Here is a 27,180-nt window from a genome sequence, read left to right on the forward strand (position 1 = left end):
TATGAAGCGGAACACACGTCGACCCCAAAACAATCCCGTCCTGGCAGGAGAGGAAAGTGTGGGCTTAATGCACAGGAAGGTCTGAGGAAGAGCTTTATTTTCCTCATTAAAAGCCATAGTGGTCCTGAGAGGTTTGAGCTGCGCTTTAAACCAAACGCCTTGAGCTGTTGGTCCAAGGAGGATGATTCAGAGACATCCAAATGACTTTATAAAAACATCTGGATTTATGCTTGCAGGGAAAAAGAAAAAAAAAAGTTTTTGTTTTGTGCAATTCATCTTCCAGAAGAATAAAAAAATGAACCTTTTAACCAAAAGCAATGCACTAGAAACCATTTATGTGAGAGAAACAGTCACCTAAGTTATAGGGATAGTTTACCCAAATTGACAATTTGCTAATTATGAAAACTTTTTTGGAAAGTATATTTGGATAATGCCTCTTTTTTTACATCTTTCTTTCTGTTCAACAGAAGGAACTCAAACAGGCTTGGAACAATACATCATGACAGATCTATTTAGTTTATTTTGTGTTATTTTTTTCCACAGTGTCAAAATTCTGTGGATCTCGTCTATCAAATCTGAGCTTTATTTTGTATTTTCTATTGGATTCGAGTCAGGGTATTGGCTGGGCCATTCTACAGCTTGCTTTTCTTTCTCTAAATGCATTTGAGAGTTTCCTTGGCTGTGTTTTGGATCATTGTCTTGCTAAAATGTCCACACTGGTTTCATCTTCATCATTCTGCTAATGTAGATGTCGGACTGAAGCAGCTGATATTCACTTACACTGAGGAAGGGCAGAGGGTTGCTAAAGAACTACTGAGAGATTTTAGCTGCTGTCTGGGCTTTCACTTTCTTTCTACACCTCCCTTTCTTCATGTGTTTAATACTTTTTCATGCGTCATTTCATTTTATTATACAAACTTCATGTGTAAACCAATTCAATTTTTATTTTCTTATATGGACTTGGTTGTTAACAGCATCCTATGAAAATTTTAAGTCAACAACACCTTTAGAAATACCTTTTCTAAGAAAAATGGTGACGCATTTGATACTTTTTTTAAACCTTTTTAGCAAAAGTAATGCACAAGAAAGTCTTTAGGTTACAAAAGTGGGAGAAATAGTCACATAAGTTAAGTGGATCGTTCACCCAAATTAAAAATTGACTAATTATTTCCTCAAGTGGAAACACAAAACAAGAAACGAAAACTATTATGCAAAGTTAAGGGGTCTTTTTAACATCGTCCTTTCTGTTTAACAGAAGACACTCAAACAGACTTGGAACAAATAATCATGACAGATTTTTAATTTTGTCTTTTTTTTTAACAGAGTGTCAAAATTCTGTGGATCTCGTCTATCAAATCTGAGCTTTATTTGGTATTCTCTATTGGATTCGAGTCAGGTGTTTGGCTGGGCCATTCTACAGCTTGATTTTCTTTCTCTGAAAGCATTTGAGAGTTTCCTTGGCTGTGTTTTGGATCATTGTCTTGCTGAAATGTCCACCCTGGTTTCATCTTCATCCTCCTGCTAATGTAGATGTTGAACTGAAGCAGTTGATATTCGTTTTAGCTGTCTGGGCTTTCACTCCCTTTCTATACCTCCCTTTCTTCATGTTTTATATTTTTACATGCATCATTTCATTTTATTACACAAACTTCATGTGTAAACCAAACATTTTTCTTTGTTCCAAACAGCATCCTATGAAAATTTCAAGTCAGCACCTTTAGAAATACGTTTTCTTAGAAAAACGGTGACGCATTCGATACTTTTTCGAACCTTTTAAGCAAAAGTACTGGGTACTGGGTTCTGAAACACTCATTCACACACACACTCATACACTACAGCCAATTTAGTTTACCCAATTCACCTATACTGCATGTGTTTAGACTGTTGGGGGAAACCGGAGCACCCGGAGGAAACCCACGCCAACACGGGGAGAACATGCAAACTCCACACAGAAATGCCAACTGGTCCTGTCGGGATTCAAACCAGTGATCTTGTCACTATGATGCCTTATATATATATATATATATATATATATATATATATATATATATATATATATATATATATATATATATATATATATATATATATATATATATATACTGTATATATATATATATATATATATATATATATATATATATATATATATATATATATATATCACATTTTATTAACTGCTTTTCACATTTGTGTACTTTTTGACGGCTTTTGTGTTTATTATTTCTGCTAGTGTACTGTATGTATGTACATTTCATAGTGAGAAGGCGAGTGTGTTTTCTGAATAAATGACACCAATTTAAGTATTAGGTGCCTATTTCCGATGAATAAATAATGACTAATATAATTACACAGGAAATGGCTTAGCAATGCTGTTTGCCTATAACTGTGGATTTGCTTTCCTGTAACTCAGTTACAGTACTTGATCAGCAAGTGCCATTTCAGGTAATGGCACTGCTTCATGAGAGGAAAAGGGATCAGCTTCGTTTTGTCTGTTTTATGATGTCTTAGAAATCGAATTAGGCATAAAGCAGGACATTTGGTTATGCATTTAGAAATAAATAGAGTTTATGCACATTTATCTGGCGCGAGATGCACTTATAGTGGATTTTTTAAAGCTCTTAAAGTACAGTATATGTAGTTTAAGTCACCACATTATTTCTGTCAAAATTACGTGGCATGCACATTGTCTGCTGCCTCTGTACCTTATCAAGAAACATTACAAATTTGAGCAAGTAGACTTGTCTTATGTTAATTCAAACAGTTTTACTGTACATGGTGGAAAAAAGCTTACATTCTCAAGAAGAAACATTTAAATTCATGACTTTTCTTGAGTAAATTAAACCAGTTTTACTGAAATTGCTGAAAAAACACTCGCATCTTTTTCAGGAAACATAAAAATTTAAGTGAATAGACTTTTATAATATATATTCAGACAGTTTTATTTATGAAAAAACTTACGCCCTCTTCAAGAAACATTTAAACTTAAGTATATAGACAGTAAATTTATCCAGTTTTACAATAATTGATGAAAAAAACACTCATTTAATTTGACAAGTAGACTTTTCTTCAGTAAACTCAACCAGTTTTACTGTAATTGATGGTATAAAACACTCACACCCTCTTCAAGAAACATAAAAATTTGAGCAAGTAGACGTTTCTAATGTAAATTCAACCAGTTTTACTATAATTGATGAGATAAAACACTCACACCCTCTTCAAGAAACATTTAAACTTAAGTATATAGACAGTAAATTTATCCAGTTTTACAATAATTGATGAAAAAAAACACTCATTTAATTTGACAAGTAGACTTTTCTTCAGTAAATTCAACCAGTTTTACATGACGAAAACACTCACCGGCACTTTAAGACACATTTAATTATGAGTGTGTAGACATTTCTTCATAAATTCAGACAGTTTTTCTACTCTTTCTCTGTACTTTCTGATGAAATAAAATGCTCACATGAAATAAAAAGCTAACCCTTAACAAACCAAACTAGATTATTAAAGTTTGTCGAGACAAACTTTGAGGCTGGCTTGTGAAAGCCTGTTGGTAATAGTTTATTTAGTTTATACAGTTTTAAAAAGTATAGATAGATAGATAGATAGATAGATAGATAGATAGATAGATAGATAGATAGATAGATAGATAGATAGATAGATAGATAGAAAGATAGAAAGATAGATAGATATTAAATTTCTAGAATGTTAAAGTACTTAGCTAATCATTATTAGCATGTTGCTATAACACTACAGCATGACGATATCAATCTGGGTCTCTATAATGGCAGTCTATGGGAGAGTTGCTAGGGTGCAGTATCTGGTTGTTAGGGAGTGGCTAGAAAGTTAAAAGCTCATCAGTTATTGGCAGTTTGGTAGTCTGAGTTAAATGAGCTCAGCCATTAGTCTGTAGGACAGTCTGATGCAGAGTTATAAGCTCTCAAAGTTTGATCCAATGTAAAGTCAATGACAGTCTTTTAAATGGAAGTCTATAGGACAGTTTCTAGGGTCCCAAAAGTGGTTACTAGGGCGTGGCCAAAAATGTTAAAAGCTCATCAGGTATTGGCAGTTAGGTAGTCTGAATTAAATGAGCCCAGTTAGAAGTCTGTGTGACAGTCTGATGCAGAGTTATGAGGTCACAAAGTCTGGTCCAATGTTAAGTCAATGGGATTTTTCCGACGGTCCCAGGACGTTTTTCGGAAAACCGAAAGTCAGATCAGTTGGAAAAGATATAGCACACTGAATCAGACCAGTTTGAAGGTTTGGTGTGAGTTTGGTGGTCATAGCTCGAAAGCTCTAGGAGGAGATGCGTTTTGTTTTTTAGTCTCAGAAGAAAAATAGGATAACAATAGTCTGGCTTGCTACACAAGCCAGCCTAATTAAACATGTAGGCTAATGGATGTCTTCAGCAAAGTGAGTTTCCACAGTTTCCTTATCCATGAAAGTAAAGGAGTAAAGTGAAGAGTAAAAGTAAAGAGAACGTAAAGAGGCTGAATGGAGGAGGCTCGTTCTTTATCCTCGAGCTGCAGATGCTCTGTTTAACTGTTTTCTCGCTAGTGAAGCATTCAGTTTTTCCACTTACAAAGTCCGCCATGTAAATAGCAAATGTCCCAAGCGACGCAACTGACTCTTATAGGAAACGGGAGACGAGACTGGTTGGTTAAATGAATGTTATTCTCAAAACACACCCATAACTCAGAGAATAAGCACAACCCTGTTAGACCATGCGCCGTTCATAAAATAGCAAAAGTAGATTTAGACATGCTCTTAATGCTTTTGAACCATAAGCTTTAGCAACGCAATCTCACGGCAATTCGTAACTTTTTGCTTTAATGGCTAATTCGTATGAATTCGTACGATCTAATTAATACAATTTTGTACGATTTGCTCATCACCCAATGAAGGTGTGTTTAGGGGTGGGGTTAGCTGCCATGCCTCCTTTTTAAAATCGTACATTTTCATAAGACTGAACTAGCCACTAAACTGACAAAATGTAAAATACTTGCATTTCCTCGTGAGATCAGGCTGGCTTTAGACTTTGTGCATAGATTGTTAAAATAGAGCCCTTAAACATAAGCGAGTAGACAATTCTTCTATAAATTCATCCAGTTTGTCTGTAATTGATGGGATAAAACGCTCACACCCTCTTCAAGAAACATAAAAATTCAAGCAAGTATAGACTTTTCTTCTGCAGTTCAACCAGTTTTACATGATAAAAACACTCACATCCTCTTTGAGAAACATTTCAATTGAGCCAGTAGACTTTCTAATGTAAATTCAACCAGTTTTTCTAAAATTGATGGGATAAAACACTCACATCCTTTTCAAGAAACATTAAAATTTAAGCGAGTAGACTTACGTTTGTAATTCAAACAGTTTTACATGATAAAAACACTCACATCCTCTTTAAGAAACATTTAAACTTGAGCAAGTAGACAATTCTTCTGTAAATTCAACACGTTTTTCTGTAATTGATGGGATAAAACGCTCACACCCTCTTCAAGAAACATTTAAATTTGAGCGAGTAGACTTTTCTAATGTAAATTCAACCAATTTTTCTGTAATTGATGAAGAAAAAAATCACTCACACACTGAAAACCCTAATACTGTAAGTTGACTGAACTAAATTACTTGAGTAAACTCGTTGCCTCAATTTAATTGAGCAATGGAGTCTCCCAAAACTTGCATATTTAAGTTTATTTACCTTGTGTTTTTTGTAGACTATACTTAAATTGTTCAGTTCACCAAACTTAGTACTACTGACAGACATTTCATTCATCCTCATTCATATATATATATATATATATATATATATATATATATATATATATATATATATATATATATATATATATATATATATATATATATATATATATATATATATATATATATATATTTATATATATATATATGTATGTATGTATGTGTGTGTAATAATATACTTTGAAAAAATTCAAACAAAAAATAAGTAGCCATTTATTCACACTATAATGAATAATTTAAACATGAAGCCATTTGTTTTCTGATTTAAAAAAAAATAACCTTGTACTTAAAAGGTTGCACATATTAGAATTTTGCAGTCAAGACTACATTTGTGAAAATGATTTTTTTTTCAAAGGATTAATTTAGATTTTGAGCTCGCCACACTTGAAATGTTAAGTTTATACATTTTCATGGTACAAAAGGTAAATTAACTGATATTTTCAAGTGATAGGACCAAAATGCAAAATTTTAAGTTAAGGTTAGTCAGCTTTACATAATTGTTTAAGTAAAGACAACATTAGGGTTTTCAGTGCACCCTTTTCAGGGAACATTTAAACTAAAGCGAGTGGACTTTTCTTCATAAATGTAAGCAGTTTTAGATGGCTAAAGTCTGGTCATGGTGTCAGCCCTGTGGTCTGTATACGTGAGAACACTTAACACACATTATGAAGAGTGTTCGGCACACCTACAGCCGGCGGCAGAACGTTGCGTCACCTGCGAAGACACACCTGTAGATTGACATGGCTGTGGGCCAGAACGACAACCAGCTCAACCTCCAGTGATGAAACCATTGACGTTATAACTACCTCTGGCCACCGTTTCCATATCACATGCTGCTCTATCATCTTTGTTAATGGAAAACATCCTACCGTCTCAAACTGTCATGTGTTGTTGGGTTTTCTTGTTGCGACATCCAATGAAACGTACTCCAGAAAGGCTTCATTCTGGAGGAAATGAGTAACTCGTATCGAGCCATCCCAGATAACACCGCCAGGGCTCTGTTTATGCATTTATCTTGTCCGGTGTGTAGGCGATGGCTTGATGGCTTCGCTGTGGGATATGAAACACACTGTTTTATTGCGTATGAGCATAGCAGATGATTTGAAAGCCAACTCAATGCTATTGTTTAAGTTAAAGGGGTAGTTCACACACAAATGAAAATTCACCTCATCATTTATTCCCCCTCATGTGTGTTTCTTTCTTCTGTCAAACACAAAAGAAGATAGTTTGAAGAATGCATTTGACATACTTCAAAATGTCCTATTTTGTGTTCAGCAGATAAAAGATACCGGGTGAGGAAATATTGAAATCATTTTCATGTTTTCAACATCCCCTCAGGCACAGTTATTGATGGTTATTTATTTGTTTACTGTACTTCCCAGACCTTTTTTCAGTGTGATGCTAATATTGTTCATTCATTCATTCATTTTCTTGTCGGCTCAGTCCCTTTATTAATCCGGGGTCGCCACAGCGGAATGAACCGCCAACTTATGCAGCAAGTTTTTATTCAGCAGATGCCCTTCCAGCCTCAACATACCTCTGGGAAACATCCACACACACACTCATGCACTACGGACAATTTAGCCAACCCAATTCACCTGTACCGCATGTCTTTGTTCTGTGGGGGAAACCGGAGCACCCGGAGGAAACCCACGCGAAGGCAGGGAGAACATGCAAACTCCACACAGAAACGCCAACTGAGCAGAGGTTCGAACCAGCGACCATCTTGCTGTGAGGCGACAGCACTACCTACTGCGCTACTGCCTCGCCGCTAATATTGTTCATACTATACCTAACTTATTTTTGTTATATTGATTAAATGAATTTAATCCATTCTGGAATAAGGCTGTAACATAAAAAAATACTTTTCAAACTATGGAAGTCAGTAGTTGCCGGTTTTCAACATTCTTCAAATTATCATCTTTTGTGTTCAACAGAAGAAAGAAACTCATGAAGGTACACAATCTTAATCCTTGATATAAAAAGTGTCATTTTTAAAATTATTATTAAAGATTAAGATAGGCCTAAAGGGATTGTTCACCCAAAAGTGCAAATTCTTTCATCACTTATTCGTCCTTGACTTGTTTCAAAGCTTTTATGAGTTTTTTTTTTTATTCTAGTGAACAAAAGAGAAGAGGTTTTACAGAATGCTGGAAATCTGTAAGCATTGACTTCCATAGTATTTGCTTTTCCTACAATGGAAGTCAATGGTTACCGGTTTTCCACTTTCTTCAAAATATCTACTTTATGTTCAAAACACTTAAAGCTGCGCAAATACTGAGTAAATATTCATTTTTGGGTAAACTATCCCTTTAAGACTGTCATTAAGTATTCCCCCCTACATATATTTGCATATTTGCTTTTCCTACCATGGAAGTCAATGGTTACCGGTTTTCCACTTTCTTCAAAATATCTACTTTATGTTCAAAAAACTTAAAGCTGCACAAATACTGAGTAAATATTCATTTTTGGGTGAGCAATCCCTTTAAGACTGTCATTAAGTATTCCACCCTACTTATATTTGCGTATTTGCTTTTTCTACAATGGAAGTCAATGGTTACCGGTTTTCAACTTTTTAAAAAAAAATATCTACTTTTATGTTCAAAACACTTAAAGCTGCGCAAATAATGAGTAAATGTTCATTTTTGTGTGAACTACCCCTTTAAGACTGTCATTAAGTATTCCACCCTACTTATATTTGCATATTTGCTTTTCCTACAATGGAAGTCAATGGTTACCTGTTTTCAACTTTCTTCAAATTATCTTCTATTTTGTTCAACTGAAGAGCAAAACATTTGGAAGTGTTTAAAAACACTTAAGGTTGCGCAAGTAGTGAGTAAACATTAATTTTTGGGTGAACTATCCCTTAAAGGGCTGGTCTCAAACGTCAGTAAATCACGACAGCTTTCTCATGTGTGAGCTACAACTTTAACACCGTTCATAAGACCTCTGTCACTCACTTGTTTACAAGCTTAAGCTTTTCCTTCAAGAACAGACACGTTGAAGAATGTGACCCAACAGCCCCTCGACAGTCAGTATCCCCTGTCAGAAAAGCCGGAGTTTGTCTTAGAAGAGTGATTTGTGTAATTGTGCTGAGCACTTCATGCGTTCTCTGTTTATAGAGAGACTGTAAACGTTGGCTTTTCTGAACTGTGTCAACATACGGTTATCTCGAGTCAGGCTTATCCTGAATGAAGAGGCAACTTTGACCTGAGACCTACTGGAATGTCTTGGCCTCTGTTATCTAAGTCTATTACAGATCTGAATTACAACCACACAACAAATGTTTCCGCCATTGGCACTCTGCATGACTACACTGCAAAAATGTTTTCGCAAAAAGCATTTTCTAGACAAGCAATCTGTTTAAATTAAATAAGCAATATGCTTATTGTATTGTTATAAGAAATAATACTTTTTTCTAGTTATATTTCAACTTTTTTCTTGTAATATTTCGACTTTATTCCCGTAATATTTCAACTTTTTTCTCGTAATATTTTAACTTTTTTCTCCTAATATTTAGACTTTTTTCCTGTAGTATTTTGACTTTTTTCTCGTAAAATTGCACTTTATTCTCGTAATATTTTTACTTTTTTCTCTTAATATTTAGACTTTATTCTCGCAATATTTAGATGTTATTCTTGTAATATTTCGACTTTTTTCTCTTAATATTTCAACTTTATTGTCGTAATATTTTGACTGTATTCTTGTAAATTTCAACTTTTTTCTTGTAATATTTAAACTTTTTTCTCGTAATATTTTGACTTTATTCTTGTAATATTTAAACTTTTTTCTTGTAATATTTCGACTTTATTCTTGTAATATTTAAACTTTTTTCTTGTAATATTTCGAGTTTATTCTTGTAATAGTTTAATATTATTCTCGTAATATTTCTACTTTTTTCTCTGAATATTTTAACTTTTTTCTCGTAATATTTCGACTTTATTCGCGTAATATTTCGACTTTTTTCTCTAATTATTTTTACTTTTTTCTCATAATATTTCGACTTTATTCTCGTAATATTTAGACTTTTTTTTCATAATATTTCGACTTTTTTCTCGTAATATTTCGACTTTATTCTTGTAATATTTAAACTTTTTTCTTGTAATATTTCGACTTTATTCTTGTAATAGTTTAATATTATTCTCGTAATATTTCGACTTTTTTCTCTGAATATTTTAACATTTTTCTCGTAATATTTCGACTTTATTCGCGTAATATTTCGACTTTTTTCTCTGAATATTTTTACTTTTTTCTCGTAATATTTCGACTTTATTCTCGTAATATGTAGACTTTTTTTTCATAATATTTCGACTTTTTTCTCGTAATATTTCGACTTTATTCTTGTAATATTCTCACTTTATTCTTGTAACATTTTCTTCTTTATCTCCCAGCCCAAGTGCAATGTTATTGCAAGTTTTATATTAACAGATTTATTGCATTCGAAATCAAAACTAACAAACAAAATATCTGCATGCGACCATCAGCTCATCTGTGCAATGAATAATGATAGTAAAAGTATTGAAAGTAATTCTTTATCTCATTCAGCTCGTCTGCTGTTACATAAAATCAGACGACAGTTTCTCAAAACTAACGTCAGACCATTCATTTTTGCTTCACATTTATAAGTGATACAGTATTATTTAAAAAAAAACTGCTCATCTGCTTCCTCTTTGTTCAGATCATGGTTAAAAAGCAGTGGGTGCCTCTCATTTTAAGTAGAAAGAGAACAGACAAAGCCTATCTTTAGTTTATAACAATATATTTCTTAAAATTATGTTACTTATTTGATTAGTTGTTGGTTTTAACATGTCAATTAAGATGAGTTTAATTTCAATTTCGGAAAGAAATGTTAAGCATCAGCCTTAAAAAAGGACACCTTCCCAATTTCTGTTTAACAGGAAGAAGATTTCATTCAACACATTTCTAAACATAATAGTTTTAACAACTCATTTCTGAAAACTGATTTCCTTTATCTTCGCCATGATGACAGTAAATAGCATTCGATTAGATATTTACTAGATATTCAGCTTAAAGACATTTAAAAGCTTAACTAGGTTAAGTTCTGTTAATTAGGCAAGTCATTGTAAAGCAGTGGTTTGTTTTGTAGATAATCAAAACAAATATTGCTTAAGGGGTTAATAATATTGACCTTAAATTGTTTTTTAAAAAAAACAAAACCACTTTTTATTTTAGCCAAAATAAAACAATTAAGACTTTCGCCAGAAGAAAAAATATTATGGGAATTACTGTGAAAATTTCCTTAATTTGTCAAACTTCATTTGGGAAATATTTTGAAAAAAAGCTTCACAATAGGGTGAATAATTCTGAATTCAACTGTATAAACAGCTTATCATCGCTGAGTCATCATCTTGTATTTGTCTCGAGAGTTGTTTCATCGTTGTCACCTCCAAAATTTTGAAATGATAATTTCCGTGAAATCGCTGGGAATTCCCGTCACGCTTTGCAGCTAATCAAGCGAAGTCACTTTTGAAGACTGGATCTGTCTTCTATTACACAATAACTTAATTAAGACGTACACAATGATGCAATTACACACAGTTTCACAGTCTGATGCATCTTTATTGGCCTCATTGGGAATATCTGCTGGTGCAAAACAAGACTAATTCAGTCATCGATGCTTGAAAGCAGAGAGAATCAACAGTGACGGAGTAAATGTAGAGGTGTCTGTTTCTTAGATGAGTGCATGAGAATGTTTTGGAAGCCTTCAGAGGAGCTCTTTCTGCAGTTGGCATTATTTATGTTAGCCATTCAGAGATTCGTTCATCCAAACAACGTCATATCTCTCGGCTGAAATACTAGTATGATGCAGATTTTAGGAAATTAACAATGTGGTGACGAGTGTTTGCTAAGACCGTAGTTGCTCTGTCGCAGATCGTTCTTTTAAACCACGTTAGTTAAAATGAAAATGCTCATATGACATTCTAAATGGGTTGAGTTAACAACTTTTTTAGGGAAAATCTACATTAAATAATTTTTTGTCCAAATAGTTTAGTTTTTTGATGATGGTGTTTTATGACATGTTAAAATATTAAAAAATCGGAAACTATGAGATTAAATAATAATATCACGAGAATAAAGTCGAATTGTTTCAACAATAAAGTTTTAGTGATACGAGATTAAAGTCGTTCTCTAAATTCTCAGAATATTTCAACTTTTTTCTTGTAACATTTCAACTTTTTTCTCGTAATATTTTGACTTTATTCTCATAATTTTCTAACTTTATTCATGTAATGTTTCGACTTTATTCTTGTAACATTTCAGCTTTTTCTCGTAATATTTTGACTTTATTCTCGTAATATTCTGACTTTATTCTTGTAATATTTCAACTTTATTCTGGTAATATTTCATTGTTTTTCTCCTATTATTTAGACATTTTTCTCATAATATTTCGAATATAATTTTATAATATTTTTTCATAATATTTCAACTTTATTCTCATGACATTTAATGTTTTTATCATAATATTCTGACTTTATTCTCATATTTTTACTTTAATCTCTTATATTTTGATGTTTTTCTCATAATATTTTGACTTTTTTTCTGGATTATATTTTAACGTTTTTCTCGTAATATTTAGAAATTTTTCTCAGAATATTTTGACTTTATTCTCATAATATATTTTATTTATTCTCGTAATATTTTTTCATGATATTTAGATTTTATTCTCGTAATATTTTGACGTTTTTCCTATAATATTATTCCTATAAATTTTTCTTGTAATTTTTTTGTAATATTTCGACTTTATTCTCGAAATATTTCAAAGTTTTTCTCGTAATATTTCGACTTGATTCTCATTTTTTGACTTTATTCTGTTATATTTCAAAGTTTTTCTCGTAATATATCGACATTTTTCTTGTAATATTTCGACTTTATTCTGGTAATATTTCATTGTTTTTTGTAATATTTAGAAATTTTTCTCGTAATATTTTTGCATAATATTTTAACTTTATTCTCAAAATATTTTTCTTGTAACATTCCGACTTTATTCTCATATTTTGACTGTATTCTCGTAATATTTCGTTTTATTCTTGTTATATTTTGACTTTATTCTCATAATATTCTGACATTATTTTCATAATATGCATTTAAAGAGACAGGACACAAAAAGCAGCTACACTTTCATCTGACCCCCAAAAATATTTTTTTTAGAAGGGTATAATAAATGGTCTGATTTGTATTTTGAGCTAAAGCTTTACAGACACATTCTGGACAGTCTTAAGACTTCTGGAATATCTTATTTTACATCTTATAAAAGTGGTAAAATAGGAGCTAATATAATAATAGATTATTCTCATTGTAGTCTTTTATTTGTGTTTAATAAAGATTGTCCAGAGCATATAGGCATGAATTCAAGTGAAAACTTGTGCTTCTTCAGACTGGCGATTGCACTGTACACATGCCCTCTGTGTAATTTGTATAATTGGAACATATTTGCCTTGCAAAACGGGCTGAAATTCCACAAATGCGAAATAGACATGCAGGAGCAAGTATGTAATTATTGCTAAAGGACCTTGTTGAAAGCTTTGATTCATCAGCTTGAATACTAATGTTCACTTTACAGAATGTTCATTTTCAATTATTTAAGGTTGAGATTTTTTTATTATTATTAATGCTTAACAGGGCTGTATTTATTGAATAAAAATAAAATAATATTGTTTGTAAAATGTAAAATAACTAGCTGCCTGTTTTATTTTGATGTTTGGTTGTTTAATTGATTTTAAAGATGATTTTTTTAAGCATAATTATTCCTATTTTTATCGTAACAAAATTTTTTAATAATATTTTTATTGCATTTATACCGTGATTTGTCACATTTTGTGTTATCAATGTGGAAAATGGTAATGTTTTTGTTGGTAATGCCCTTCCAGCTGCAACCCATCACTGGAAAACATCCATACACACTCATTCACACGCAAACACTATGTACTACACTTTCCCCTGGGTGCTCCGGTTTCCCACAGTCCAAACACATGCGCTATAGGTGAATTGAGTAATACATAATTGGCCGTACTGTATGTATGTGAATGCAAGAGTGTATGGATGTTTGCCAGTGTTGGGTTGCAGCTGGAAGGGCATCCGCTACAGAAAACACATGCTGGATAAGTTGGCGGTTTATTCCACTGTGGCGACCCCGATTAATAAAGGGACTAAGCCGAAAAGAAAATGAATGAATGAGCTGGAACTGGTGTGTGTGTGTGATGTGCATGATGGGAGTTGTAGTTCATTAAAGTGGCCGATGTGTAGTTCTCCAGGGATTTGCAAATGCTTGATCACTGATGATCATGACAGTATGATCTTATTTTACATCCCTACCCAATACCTAAACCTAACTACTACCTTGCTGACTAATAACAAGCAGCTAATTAGTAGTTTATTGAGCTAAAATTCTTGGTTAATAGTGTGAATTGTACAATAATAAAAAGCGTAACGGTTTTATTAAACCACGTGTTGCACCTTAATTGTTTTAATGTTTCAGAAAAACATTTTATCTTTGTAATAATAATACACTTTATTTATTTATTTATTTTTTTGGTTTGGATTATTTATAGATCAACACATTTCGAAATGAGTAAAATTATAATTACCAAGAAAAAGTATTGTTGTACTTTTCCCCATGAGGGCCTCTCTGGGGAAATTGAATTGAATGGTTCTTTCTGTGTGTGTTTGTGTGTTTCAGTGTGTCAGGGAGCAAACAACAAACTGACTCTTCTGGGAACAGTGGAAGACCATTATCAGGTTCTGCTCAGAATGTACAGAAACTGCACTGTGGTTCTGGAGAACCTGGAAATTACACATATAACAGAGAAATATGACCTGTCCTTCCTCAAGGTATGATAAATCCTGCAATGATGATATTCCAATGCATCGTACATCATCTGTACACCATTGTTTAAGCATGTTACTATGATAAATTTAGATTGTACAGTTGAAGTCTGAATTATTAGCCCCCTTGTCAATTTTTCCCCAATTTCTGTTTGATGGAAATATTTTTTTCAACACTTTTCTAAACATAATAGCTTTAAAAACAAATTTTTAATGATGAATTTCTTTTATCTTTGCCATGATATTTTCCAACATACTAGTATACAGCTTAAAGTGACATTTTAAGGCTTAACTAGGTTAATTAGGGTAAAGTTAGGGTAAATAGGCAAGTCATTGTATAACAGTGGTTTGTTCTGAAGACAAATGAAAAATAAAATCTTGCTTTAGGGGGCTTATAATATTGTGTGTAGAGTTACTAAAGTTTGCCCTTTGCGCTTGCGTTTTTTTTTAGGTACTTCTTTGGTTTGGTGCGTCAATCTTATCAATGCTATTATTCAAAAAAAGGTAATGATTCGCACTCAATTGCTTTGTACTGTTTTTATTTTTTATTTTTCTTACATTTAATTTCCTGTGAAATTGTTTTCGAAGGTGAGGGTAAATGTCTCTTGTATAATTGGTTATGTGGGTAGAGGTGATCTTCGAGTAATTGTCAAATGTAAAAAACTTTTTTAATGTTAGCTGTCGGATTTTTATTGTATTGATGTACACTTGATTAATGATAATAGTTGATGCACTGTATCTCTGTTGAGTGAGGTCGGAAATGTGAAGATTGTTTATTGTTATTGCTGTGAAGATTATAAGTTATTGTGTGATTAATGGATAATGAAATGTGAGTGACGGTCTAACTAATTGCACATTAAAGAATTGTGTCACACACTGAGGAAGCCTTTGTGCCGAAACATCTCTTTTAATCACCCGTAAAATGTAAGAAAAATAAAAACAGTACGAAGCAATTAAGTGCGAATCATTACCCTTTTTTGGCTAATAATATTGACCTTAAAATACAATGTCCTACCCTCTCTTCATGTTTCAGTTGAGATTACGACAAACATCGAAAAAAAATTGCACATTTCAAAGCTATTCTGGGGTCCTTTAATACAGTGGTTCTCAAAGTGGGGGTCGGGACCCCCTGGGGGGACGTAGGACAGTGACAAGGGGTCGCTTGGTGATTTCCGAAGCCTGAATAAATTTTATTAAACACTTTGAATTACCATATTTTATTCAAGACCCACAGAATATAGAAGAAACAATATACAAAAGACTTAAATTTTTATAGTAAAATGTAATTAAATTAATAAAAGACTATAAAAAAACATTATATGGTTAATAGACTGTTGCATTTTTGTTTTGTCAATATGCTCATTTTTATATTTACCTATAGTTTATTTACGGTATAACCACCTTGAAAAATGGGGGTTGCGAGTCCCTGACATTGACTACGTTTACATGGACATCAGTAATCGAATTATTTGCTTTAATCTAATTAAGTGAATAATAAGACTAAGGTGTTTACACGAGGTGCTTTTTGAGTGTTACTTTCATGATCCTGTTTTACATGTTATAGCACATAATTCGATTAACGTCATTGCGTCATCACACTATCCACATTTCCTCCAGAGGTTCATGTAATTTCGGGTGTTTCATTTTTAATTTGTCGACTGCAGTTTGGCACTTCCACTTTGATTCACAAACATTTCCTGCACGCCCTCCATGACAAACGAGATATTGGATGCAACTATGAACTTCTTGAAGAGTGTTGTTTTAACGGAGGTTCATACCTCATGCTGAATGGAAGAAAAAACCTCTGCATTTCACAGTGCAGGTGTCTGTGGTCTGCACTGACTGGGGAGGTGCAAAGAGTGTCAAACAGCCGTGTGTGTGTGTGTATTGCAAAACCCGGCGAAAAGTCCTAAATGACGGTAATAGTTTGATTAAGGTGTTTCCTTGTCTGTACTGTACTTCAATAATGCGACTAAAATCAGCATACTCCACACATTTTAATTCAATATCTCATTAGTTTGATTATGACCTTAATCTGATTAATCGAATATTGCTGTTTACATGGTGGACTCTTAATCAGAGTATTGTCTTATTCGCATTAAAATCGAATTATTGGTGTCCATGTAAACAGGGTCAATGTTATTTTGGGAGTCGCGGGCTGAAAAGTTTGGGAACCCCTGCTTTAATAGAAAATAATTTTGTTGAACTATTTAAACCAACCCAGGCTCATTCTGAAAATGTAGTCCTGTGGACGTTTCTGGAGACTGTTAAATATGTCCTGGGGGGTACATATGGCAGCATTTAGTTTTTTTTGAGCGAACACTACGGAACGGTATGACGACGTTCCCTTTCGCGCTTGCCGGCTGACCGCTTACCTCCGTGTGGTGAGCTTTCCCTTCACAACCAGTTTGTCCAGTCAGCTCATCGTGTGCGTCGGCAGACTACAGATGCAGAGAGGAGAAGTTGACCATGGCGACCGGGTTCGAGTCCGGGGAAGAGCGGTTCCAGAAATCAGATAAGACAAAAACAGAATCCAAAAATAAAGTGAACGAGTTCATGACAGGGTGAGAATGTGGTAAAATCTGAAAATGCGGTAAAAAATGGGAAGTAAGTGGGTGGGCAGGCGGGTCAATCGGTAAAATTGGTTGGGTTTAGGGAAGGAGGAGGGTAGTATCAACCGACTGGCCGGTCGCACAGTCAGTCATTCAGTCAGCGGACAGCGGCCTCTGGTGGGTCCAAGTGAGAACAGCAAGGGCGCGAACGACACTCGCGAGAGACATTTGAGATGCGAAAAAGCTCACATAGCGGCCTCTCGCAGATTCACGAAGACAAAAACTGCACAAATACCTACCTCCTGGGACGTATTTTGCGGTCTCCAGAAACGTCCGCGGGACTACATTATCAGAATAAGCCTGGGTTGATTTAAACAGTTAAGTCTTTGCGATGTGATTTTATATTTATTCTGCTTTTATGTTCGCTGAACTATCCCTTTAACTAAGTTTTTATTTATTGGTATTTTGTATTGTTCCTGACTTTAGAGCATCCAGGAAGTTGGTGGCTATGTTCTTATCGCGGTCAATACGGTTTCCAAAATCCCTCTGGAGAACCTGCGCATCATTCGCGGACACTCACTTTATGAAGACAAATTTGCCTTGGCCGTCCTGGTGAACTATAACAACAGCATCGAACAAGGCGTAAAAGAGTTGCCGCTGACTAGTTTAACTGGTATGTGTGTTTATATAAAACTGATCTCTGTGTATTTTTTTACTTCTTCTTCATCTGCTGCTAAATGAAAATAACACATGCTCCTGGCTATCCTTTATTTGCTCCTGGACATTCACTGAGTTGTTGTAAAGTCACTCCATTGATATTCTGGCGGTGTGCTTTGGGTCATTGTCCTGCTGGAAGATGAACCGTCGCCCCAGTCTGAGGTTAAGAGTACTCTGCAGCAGGTCTTCATTCAGGATGTCTCTGTACATTGCTGCATTCATCTTTCCCTCTATCCTGACTAGTCTTCCAGTTCCTGCTGCTGAAAAACATCCCCACAGCATGATGCTGCCACCACTATGCTTCACTGTAGGGATGGTATTAGCCTGGTGATGAGCGCTGCCTGGTTTTCTCCAAACTTAACGCCTGGCGTTCACTCCAAAGATTTTAATTTGAGTCTCATCAGAGCAGAGAGTTTAGTTTCTTATCGTCTGAGAGTCCTTCAGATGCCTTTTGGTAAACTCCAGGCGGGGAGCGGCTTCTGTGCTCTTAGTCCCTTTATTTATCAGGTGTGGCCACAGCAGAATGAACCGCCAACTTATCTAGCATATGTTTCACTCAGCGGATGCCCTTACAGCTGCAACCCAGTACTGGGAAACATCCATACACACTCATTCACACACACACACACACACACACACATATTCATACACTATGGCCAGTTTACTTTTTTCAAATTACCTATAGCGCATGTCTTTGGACTGTAGGGGAAACCGGAGAAAACCCACGCCAACACGGGGAGAACTGCAAACCTTCAAACTTCCATACTCAAACCAGCCACCTTTTTGCTGTGATGCGACAGTGTCAACCACTGAACCACAGTGTCACCTATCCATCAACTAATCGATTATCAAAATAAACAGTTGCAGGCCTAGAGAACATAAGCAAACGGAGCCCAGGGCACATATTTCACTGTTCTCAAAAGTGTAGCCCTGGGCACATATCTCCAAGGAGCCTAGGTTTTCTTTTGCACATCTGTTATCTTAGAGAGAAAAACATTAATTCCTATGCCCATCGCTGAACATTATATTTGGAAAATACTAATAGATCTGTAATTCAAATGTCGCTCTCAGTCAAGTCGGTCGTCTGTCAATGCATTGTTCATTTTTCATTTTAGAAATACTGAAGGGTGGAGTCAGATTTAACATGAACAACCATTTATGTAACGTGGGGACCATCGAGTGGGCCGACATCCTGAACATGAAGAGCCTGCCTACAATCGTGAGCCATAATATAAGCTATGGAAAAAACTGTACGTCCCTTAAGATTCTATATATGCATGCATGCAGTATATTAATTAGCATTAAAAACTGTACGTTTTGAATAAGAATGTTCTGCTTTACCTCCATCAGGTGGAAAGTGCGATCCAAGCTGTTTCAATGGCTCCTGCTGGGGCACCGGACCCGACAAATGCCAGAGAAGTAAGTACTTCCAAGCATTTCGTTACTTCTCTATTGAATTTTTATGTATTTCAACTTAAAAATAGTCCAAACCCGCCATATAGAAGTGTTTATGAATAAAGCTTTAATGAAACAAAGCCACAGAAGTGACTGAATTTTGCCCCTTTAAGCTATATATAGTCTACAAAAGCATTGTTATACAATAACTTAAACCTAATTACCCTAACCTGCCTAGTTAACCTAATTAACCTAGTTAAACCTGTAAATGTCACTTTAAGCTGTATAGAAGTGTCTTGAAAAATATCTAGTCAAATATTATTTACTGTCATCATGGCAAAGATAAAATAAATCAGTTAATAGAGATAATGAAAAAATCTGCTCTCCGTTAAACAGAAATTGAGGAAAAAAATAAACAGGGGGGCTAATAATTCTGACTTCAACTGTGTGTGTATATATATATATATATATATGATAATGATACAAGGCTACTACTGAAGGATACTCTTAATTAAAGCATTTATCAATGCCCCTTTTTACAAGATGTAAAATACGTCTCTGATGTGCCTAAAGTGTGCAAAAAATCTAAAGAATTTTATTCCATTTAAGTGAAGTTTATTTATAAACTAATTTCGAGAGGATCACATGCTTATGATTGAACACGGCTTGTCCCGCACTAGCTAACACATGATTCACCAATTAGATGATCCCAAACTCGCTATAAACAACCTAAAGAAAAAAAGTTTTATACAGATATTTTTCAAGACACTTCTATACAGCTTAAAGTGACGTTTAAAGGCTTAACTAGGTAAATTAGGTTAACTGGGCATGTTAGGTTAATTAGGCAAGTTATTGTTCAATGATGGTTTGTTCTATAGACTGCAGTTCTATAGAAAATATAGTTTAAAGGGGCTAATAATTTTGACCTTAAAATGTTTTTTAAAAAATTAAAAACTGCTTTTATTCTAGATGAAGTAAAACAAATAAGACATTCTCCAGAAGAAAAAAATATTATCAGACATACTGTTAAAATTTTCTTGCTCTGTGAAACATCATTTGGGAAATATTTAAAAAAGAAATCATTTATTTCCTTCTTGGCTTAGTCCCTTTATTCATCAGGCATTACCACAGCGGAATAAACCACCAACTTATCCAGCATATGTTTTACTCAGCGCATGCCCTTCCAGCTGCAACCCAGTACTGAGAAACACCCATACACACTTTTTCACACTCACACACTATGGCCAATTTAGCTTATTCAATTCACCTATAGCGCATGTCTTTGGACTGTGGGGGAAACCGGAGCACACGGAGGACACCCACGCCAACACAGGGAGAACATGCAAACTCCACACAGAAATACCAACTGACCCAGCCGGGCGGGCTCGAACCAGCAATCTTTTTGCTTTGGGGTGATTGTGCTAGCCACTGCGCCATCCTGGCACCCATTTATATATTTATATTATATATTTTCCCAGCATTATTACTGTGGTATGTAGTGTCAAATCATATGCTGATTTCATGATTACGAAACATTTCTAATTATTATTAAAAATTTTTACAAATTTTGTCATTTAGAGCATTAAAAAAAATAAAAAGGTAGCCTTGTCTTCACTCTGTTACCGGTCATTTCCGACAATTTGGCTGAAATGAGATTCACTTGTTTTTTTAGTTAATTCTTTTCATGCTATTCATTCTAAATTATATTCAGAAAAAAACTATTATTATGTTGAAAATGTCAGTAAATGTCTGTAAAAACCATGACTGAAACATTAATAATTAACATTAGACACTTTAACCAGTTTTAAGTATAAAAATGCATTTGATGTGGACCCTAAATTCCCATTTGTGTCAGCACACAATAGCATTGCAAAAAAAAAGAGTTCTGAAGGAACACTATTGGATTACTCTAAAAATATTTCTTCTGATTTGTAAGTAGTGTTTTTGTGCTCTTAAGTTTATTTAGTTGATCTTTGACTCACATTTTGCAACTGCTGTAAAAGCTACTTGACCCCTTGAGGACTGTTTTAAAAACTCTTCAGATGAATATTGAATTGTTGCTGCAATGTTGCATTGTGTAATGTTTTTTTTTTTCTTGTGTGTGAATTTAGTGACGAAAGTGATCTGTGCGGAGCAATGTTCAGGGAGGTGTAAAGGACCCAGACCCATTGACTGCTGTAATGAACACTGTGCTGCTGGATGCACTGGACCCAGACCTACAGACTGTCTGGTGAGAAACACACACACACACACACACACACACACACAATATGCTGCTCTTTTGTATTTGAATTTGTATATTATTATTATTATTATTAATAATAATAATAATAATAATAATAATAATAATAATAATAATAATAATAATAATAATAATAATTTGATGCTTCATCAAACATTGGTCTCTTTTGAGGAAGTGTCTATGTGGACACAACAATATGGACATGATTGAAAAAAATCTTTGTGGTTGTAAAAAAGTGACATTTTTACTATTAAAAATACCTGCCATAAGAAATAAATAATTAAACAAAATTAAATGAAAAACTAAACTAAATGAAAAATTAAACAAAAAACGAAAAGAAAAATGAAACAAACAGCAAAATAAAAAAACAAAAAACTGAATGAAATGAAACAAAAAAGTAACAAAACAAAAATTTAACCGAAACAAAAAACAAAACATAAAATGAAACTAAATGAAATGAAAAACTAAACTAAAAAAAAAAAAAAAAAAAACTAATAGAAAAATTAACGGACAACAAAATAAAAAAATTAAAAATTAAACAAAACGAGAAATGAAATGAAAAACAAAACTTAACTAAAAATTAAACAAAATTAAATGAAAAACTAAACAAAAACTGAATGAAATTAAACAAAAACTGTAACAAAACAAAAAATGAACCGAAGCAAAAAAACAAAACATAAAATTAAACTAAATGAAATGAAAAACTAAACTAAATGAAAAATGAAGCGAAAGCAAAACGAAAAATGAAATTAAAAGATTAAACGAAATAGGAAATGAAATGAAAAACTAAACTAAAGATGAAACAAAATTAAATGACAATCGGAAACAAAAAAACTGAATGAAATGAAACAAAAAATTAACCGAAACAAAAAAACTAAACAAAACCAAAATTTTAATGAAATTAAATGAAAAACTAAACTAAGTGAAAAATAAAACGAAAAAATTAAACAAAAAAACTGAATGAAATGAAACAAAAAAAAATGTACAAAACAAAAAACTAAACAAAATGGAAAAATTAAACAAAACTAAATTAAATGAAGCAAAACAGGAAACAAAAAAACAAAACAAAATAAAACAAAAAAAAGAAACAAAAGCTACATAAAATATTTAACTAAACTAAATGAAAATGAAATGAAACAAAAAATGGGACAAAACAAAAAACAAGCCGAACGTGAAAGTCTCCTTTATAACAGTGAAGCTTTCATTCACAGCTGCATCAGGGCTGCGTTCAGATTACTGTGCTCATGTGAAATGCTGTGTGTGTTTGTGTCCTGCAGGCCTGTAAGGACTTCCAGGATGAAGGGACATGTAAGGACGCATGTCCGCGGCTCATGCTCTACGACCCAAACACACACCAGCTCGCGCCAAACCCATATGGGAAGTACAGCTTTGGGGCGACGTGCATCAAGACATGCCCACGTAAGTCTTTTATGTGAATTTGTGCTGTTCCAGAGTTTCTACAAGGGCTTACTTTTTTACAAAATCTAAATTATAGGCCTAAATTTAGAAGCTGCGACTATTTTTTTCTCTTCTTATTGTCACCCAGATCTTAGAGAAACAGAATATTAAATGAGAAAACAGTGGGCGTGTCCTAGTTTTTAAACTGCGAGCTGATTGGATGTAGTAAAGTAGGCATTTCATTCAGAAAGATGGAGAAAAGAGCTTGGGGGGAGTTATTACAGCCTAACAGACTCCTCCTCCATCTCTGTTGTCAAAACTGACAGCTGGAGGGGCGTGGTTAAGTATGTTAGCCACACCCTATACCCCCAGACAGACCTAATCTGAGAATTTAACTGAAAACAAACAAAGTGCTTTTTCAGATTTTAATTAGAAGCTGCGTCCCAAATGGCACACTATACACTATGCACTCATGCACTATGTACTTATGCACTTACACACTCAACAGGATAGTACATGTATGTAGTGTTGTCCCAAATGGCACACTAATGTTTTTTTACTAAACGGAAATTCAAACCGTTTCCCTGATGACGTTTGACGGTTGCCAAATCAGTGAAATAAACGACCGAATTATCAAATATTACCTATCGTGAGTATTGCCGCATTCACCATCGGGAGGCGATATAATCACTCTCGTAGGAGAAATTTGCTTTCTCCATCCAAAATAAATAAAGTTATCCAACATGTGCGTCCGATAGCTCCGCCCCTTCCGCTACGTAAGCAAACCTGCGGTCGTTGAGTGCGTGAAGTGTCCATCATTACACACTTCATTTTAGCGGCTGAATGATTGCATCATCCGGGTAATTAAAGTGCACTTATTATTTTAAGATTTTTCAGTATGAACACACTACTTACACTATTTATACTACAAAATGGCGTAGAATAGTGCATAAGTATGCGATTTGGGACGCAGCTTTAGATTACAAGGGCAAACTATTTTTCTTAACAACATGCACAGATGAACTGTTCAGCACAAAACTAGCAATGTGAGCGAACATAATCAATAAGATTAGTTTTGATTTCATGTAGACTTTAAAGTCTAGAATTTAATAAAGAATTGGAATAAGTTAAGGTGACGTAGATACACGTTTCATACATTTACTATAATTAACTCTAAAATTTAACCAGATTCTAAACCCAACCATATAGTAAGTACATGTCATTGATTAATGTTACTCAGTAGTTAAATGAATAGTTAGACTGTAACTACGTCACCTTAAATTAAAATGTCATCAAAAATTTCATTTGCTGGAACAAATAAAATAAATAACTATGTTGTTGTTTTTAGTGTTGTGTTGGGTAAGTAATTAATTACTAATTGCTTCATTAAAATTATTTGTACAATTGCTAGTTGTTAATTATTATTAAATTATTTAATAGTAATTGAATTAATTGACTCAATTAATTATTTAGAATGCCAATAAATATCAATGCATAAATACAACTTAATATGTGAATTATTTTAATTTGAGTCAAACATTGATTGAACTTTTTTCAAAGTTAAAGTAAACTTTTATTTCATTTTAAAGAATCTTTTTCATTTTCTGTTGGTCTTAGTACACGATGTAACCACAGAAGAGTCGGGCTTTAAATAGGAAAATTATTGAAGGTAATGGGATAGTACGATTCTAAGGGCCCAAGCACTTTAGGGACCCCAGGAGTTACAATTAGGAGGCCCCTAATACCCCCTGCCAACTTCAATCAAGTGTGTTAGGTGTAGTCAAAAATATTGATATTTCGATACATATCGATTCTGAAATATTTGAAATGATACGATTTTGCTGTTGGTTAGTATCGATTGTATTGATTTATGTGTTTTTGCTTTTTAAATATGCTAATGGTCCAATTCAATTCAATGATCTATGCTAAGCTAAGCTAAAAATACTCCCACCAGACACAGAGATTGGCTGAATCGACTGCAAAATAGTAAAACTCAACTGTTTACCTCTAGCAGATTTGTAATACGAGCCTATTTCCGAATAGATACTGTTCTTTTAAGGTCATTCAGAGTTCAAATTCAATCAAGTGTGTTAAGTGTTGTCAAAAATATTGATATTTCCATACATATCGATACTGAAATATTTAAAACGATACGACTTTGATGTTGGTTAATATTGATGGTGTTGATTTATGTGTTTTTGCCTTTAAAATATATCTTTTTGAGCAAGATGCTAATGGTCTAATCTGATTCAATGATCTATGCTAAGCTAAGCTAAATCAGTTGATTGGCTGAATGGATTGAAAGATGGTAAAATGCAAGCAGTTTACCTCTAGCAGACTTGTATTATGAGCCTATTTCTAAGTAGATAATGTTCCTTTAATGTCATTCAGAGGGTCGCTGCTAAGGGAGGCAAAGCTAGGATGATTCCAAGGGCTAACAAGGCCTCGCGCCCTTTTCTTTCGTTCGCGAAACAAACCCACCACCTAGCTCCGGGATCTCCCCAGCCCAAACCCGCCATCCCCGCTTCGGCACTATTCGGTTCACGATTTTTGCCTTTTACATTTCTCTTTTTGAGCAAGATGCTAATGGTCTAATCTGATTCAATGATCTATGCTAAGCTAAGCTAAAAGTACAGATTGCCTGAATTGATTGAAAATAGTAAAGCTCAACTGTTTACCTCTAGAAATGCTGTAAAATAAATCTATTTCCCCCAAAGAAGTGAATATTTCTTTTTTTTTTAGTCTTAAGACTGACCTAGTAAGACCTGCAGAAACTCTGTGTTCCAGCAGCTCGTGGATTCTGGAGATTAATCTTTCAGGGAAATGGGGTTAAAATATAAATGACTCTGTCCAGCTAAAGAGAGCGAGTCTGCATCTGTTGATCTGTTGCTCAACTCTGGTTTCTGAATAACGTTTCTCCATGACCTGAAGATTAGACACAAGCACCAGTTATTTAGCTTTGACTGGTTGTGGTTAATGGTGTTTTTTTGTCTGTTTTTTTCCTCAGACAACTATGTGGTGACGGATCACGGGGCCTGTGTGAGAACATGCAGCCCTGGCACCTATGAAGTGGATGAGGGTGGAGTTCGCAAATGTAAGAGGTGTGAAGGCCTGTGTCCAAAAGGTACAACTCAGACTGATTTTTGTTTCATTTCTAGTTTGACAAACGTAATGCGATTGCTTTTAGTTGTTTTAGTGGTATACAGGGTGTCCGCTGGGTCTAAAAAAGTATTGAAAGTCCATAAATCAGGGTGTAGAAATTTAAGGCCCTTAAGAAGTATTAAAAAGTCTTAAATGCTATTTTGCAAAGCATTCAATTTAATATTATTTTTGATTATGCAGGATATGGTAAAATTCACCTGAATTAAATCTGCGAATATCAGCATGCAGTGTTGTTTATGAAATCAGTGAAATCCTGCTAGATTTGACATCTTGCTGCTTTGTTTACCCCAGTAACCAAGACACCACCATAATTTCTGCAGTTCTATATGCACAAACCCGCTGAATTAGCTAGATTTGATAGATTGTTATTCAGTATATGAATAATGTTTTAGTTTGGGATTAGTTTCTTGCATTAATATTTAGTAAATATACTGTAAGTTAAAATCTCGCCAGTGTTTCCGTTTGAAAAGTGGTTATAAGGTCTTCAAATGTATGGAAAGAGTCTTAAAAGGGTCTTAAAAGGTATTGAACTTCACTCTCTGATTTCTGTATATACTCTAGTATAACAATACTTCTACTCTTTATTTGTATTACTAAATTAAATCAATATTCACATGTATCCTGATGAAATAATAAAATGCCTAAAATTAGTGCTATGCTATAGTTCTATATAGAAACTATATAGAACTATAGCATAGAAACTCTTCTTTGGGTGTCATAATCAAGTGTCTTTGCAATAATATTACACAGCGCTGTTACCTACATTGTAAAAAGATGCAGTGAAATGTACAGTATTGCTGGCCATTTTGGTTAATAAGCAGACTTGTAAAACAAGCCTATATCCTAATAAAGATGGAACATTCCTTTAAGGTCATTCAGAGTACAAATTCAATTAAGTATGTTCGAGTGCTGTCAGAAATGAAAGTGTTTTGATACATAGTGATACTTAAATATTAAAACGTTTCAATTTTGCTGTTGTTAGTATCGACAGTATTGATTAATGTGTTTTTGCCTTTTAAATCTCCCTATAAAATGAATGTAGGTAATCTCCCTGAGAGTAATTGGAGTTTTAGCTGACAAGAAAAAAAAATATGTCGAAAA

At 33.9% G+C, this 27,180-nt stretch overlaps 1 protein-coding gene across 2 annotated transcripts in view; it reads left to right on the top strand.

The window, feature by feature from the left end:
* egfra (epidermal growth factor receptor a (erythroblastic leukemia viral (v-erb-b) oncogene homolog, avian)) overlaps positions 1–27,180 on the top strand; it is a 124,240-nt gene that overhangs the window by 59,635 nt on the left and 37,425 nt on the right. For both annotated transcript variants that reach the window (XR_015477584.1, NM_194424.1), the window contains 7 exon segments: positions 14,468–14,619; positions 17,652–17,838; positions 18,998–19,132; positions 19,233–19,301; positions 21,389–21,507; positions 22,797–22,938; positions 25,925–26,041. Coding sequence is in view for 1 of the 2 variants with exons in the window: in NM_194424.1 (NP_919405.1) it covers positions 14,468–14,619; positions 17,652–17,838; positions 18,998–19,132; positions 19,233–19,301; positions 21,389–21,507; positions 22,797–22,938; positions 25,925–26,041 (921 nt within the window). In the remaining variant the exon portion in view is untranslated.

The sequence above is a fragment of the Danio rerio genome, chromosome 2 (genome assembly GCF_052040795.2).
Source record: "Danio rerio strain M-AB ecotype USA chromosome 2, GRCz13ab, whole genome shotgun sequence".
Classification (NCBI taxonomy): domain Eukaryota; kingdom Metazoa; phylum Chordata; class Actinopteri; order Cypriniformes; family Danionidae; genus Danio; species Danio rerio.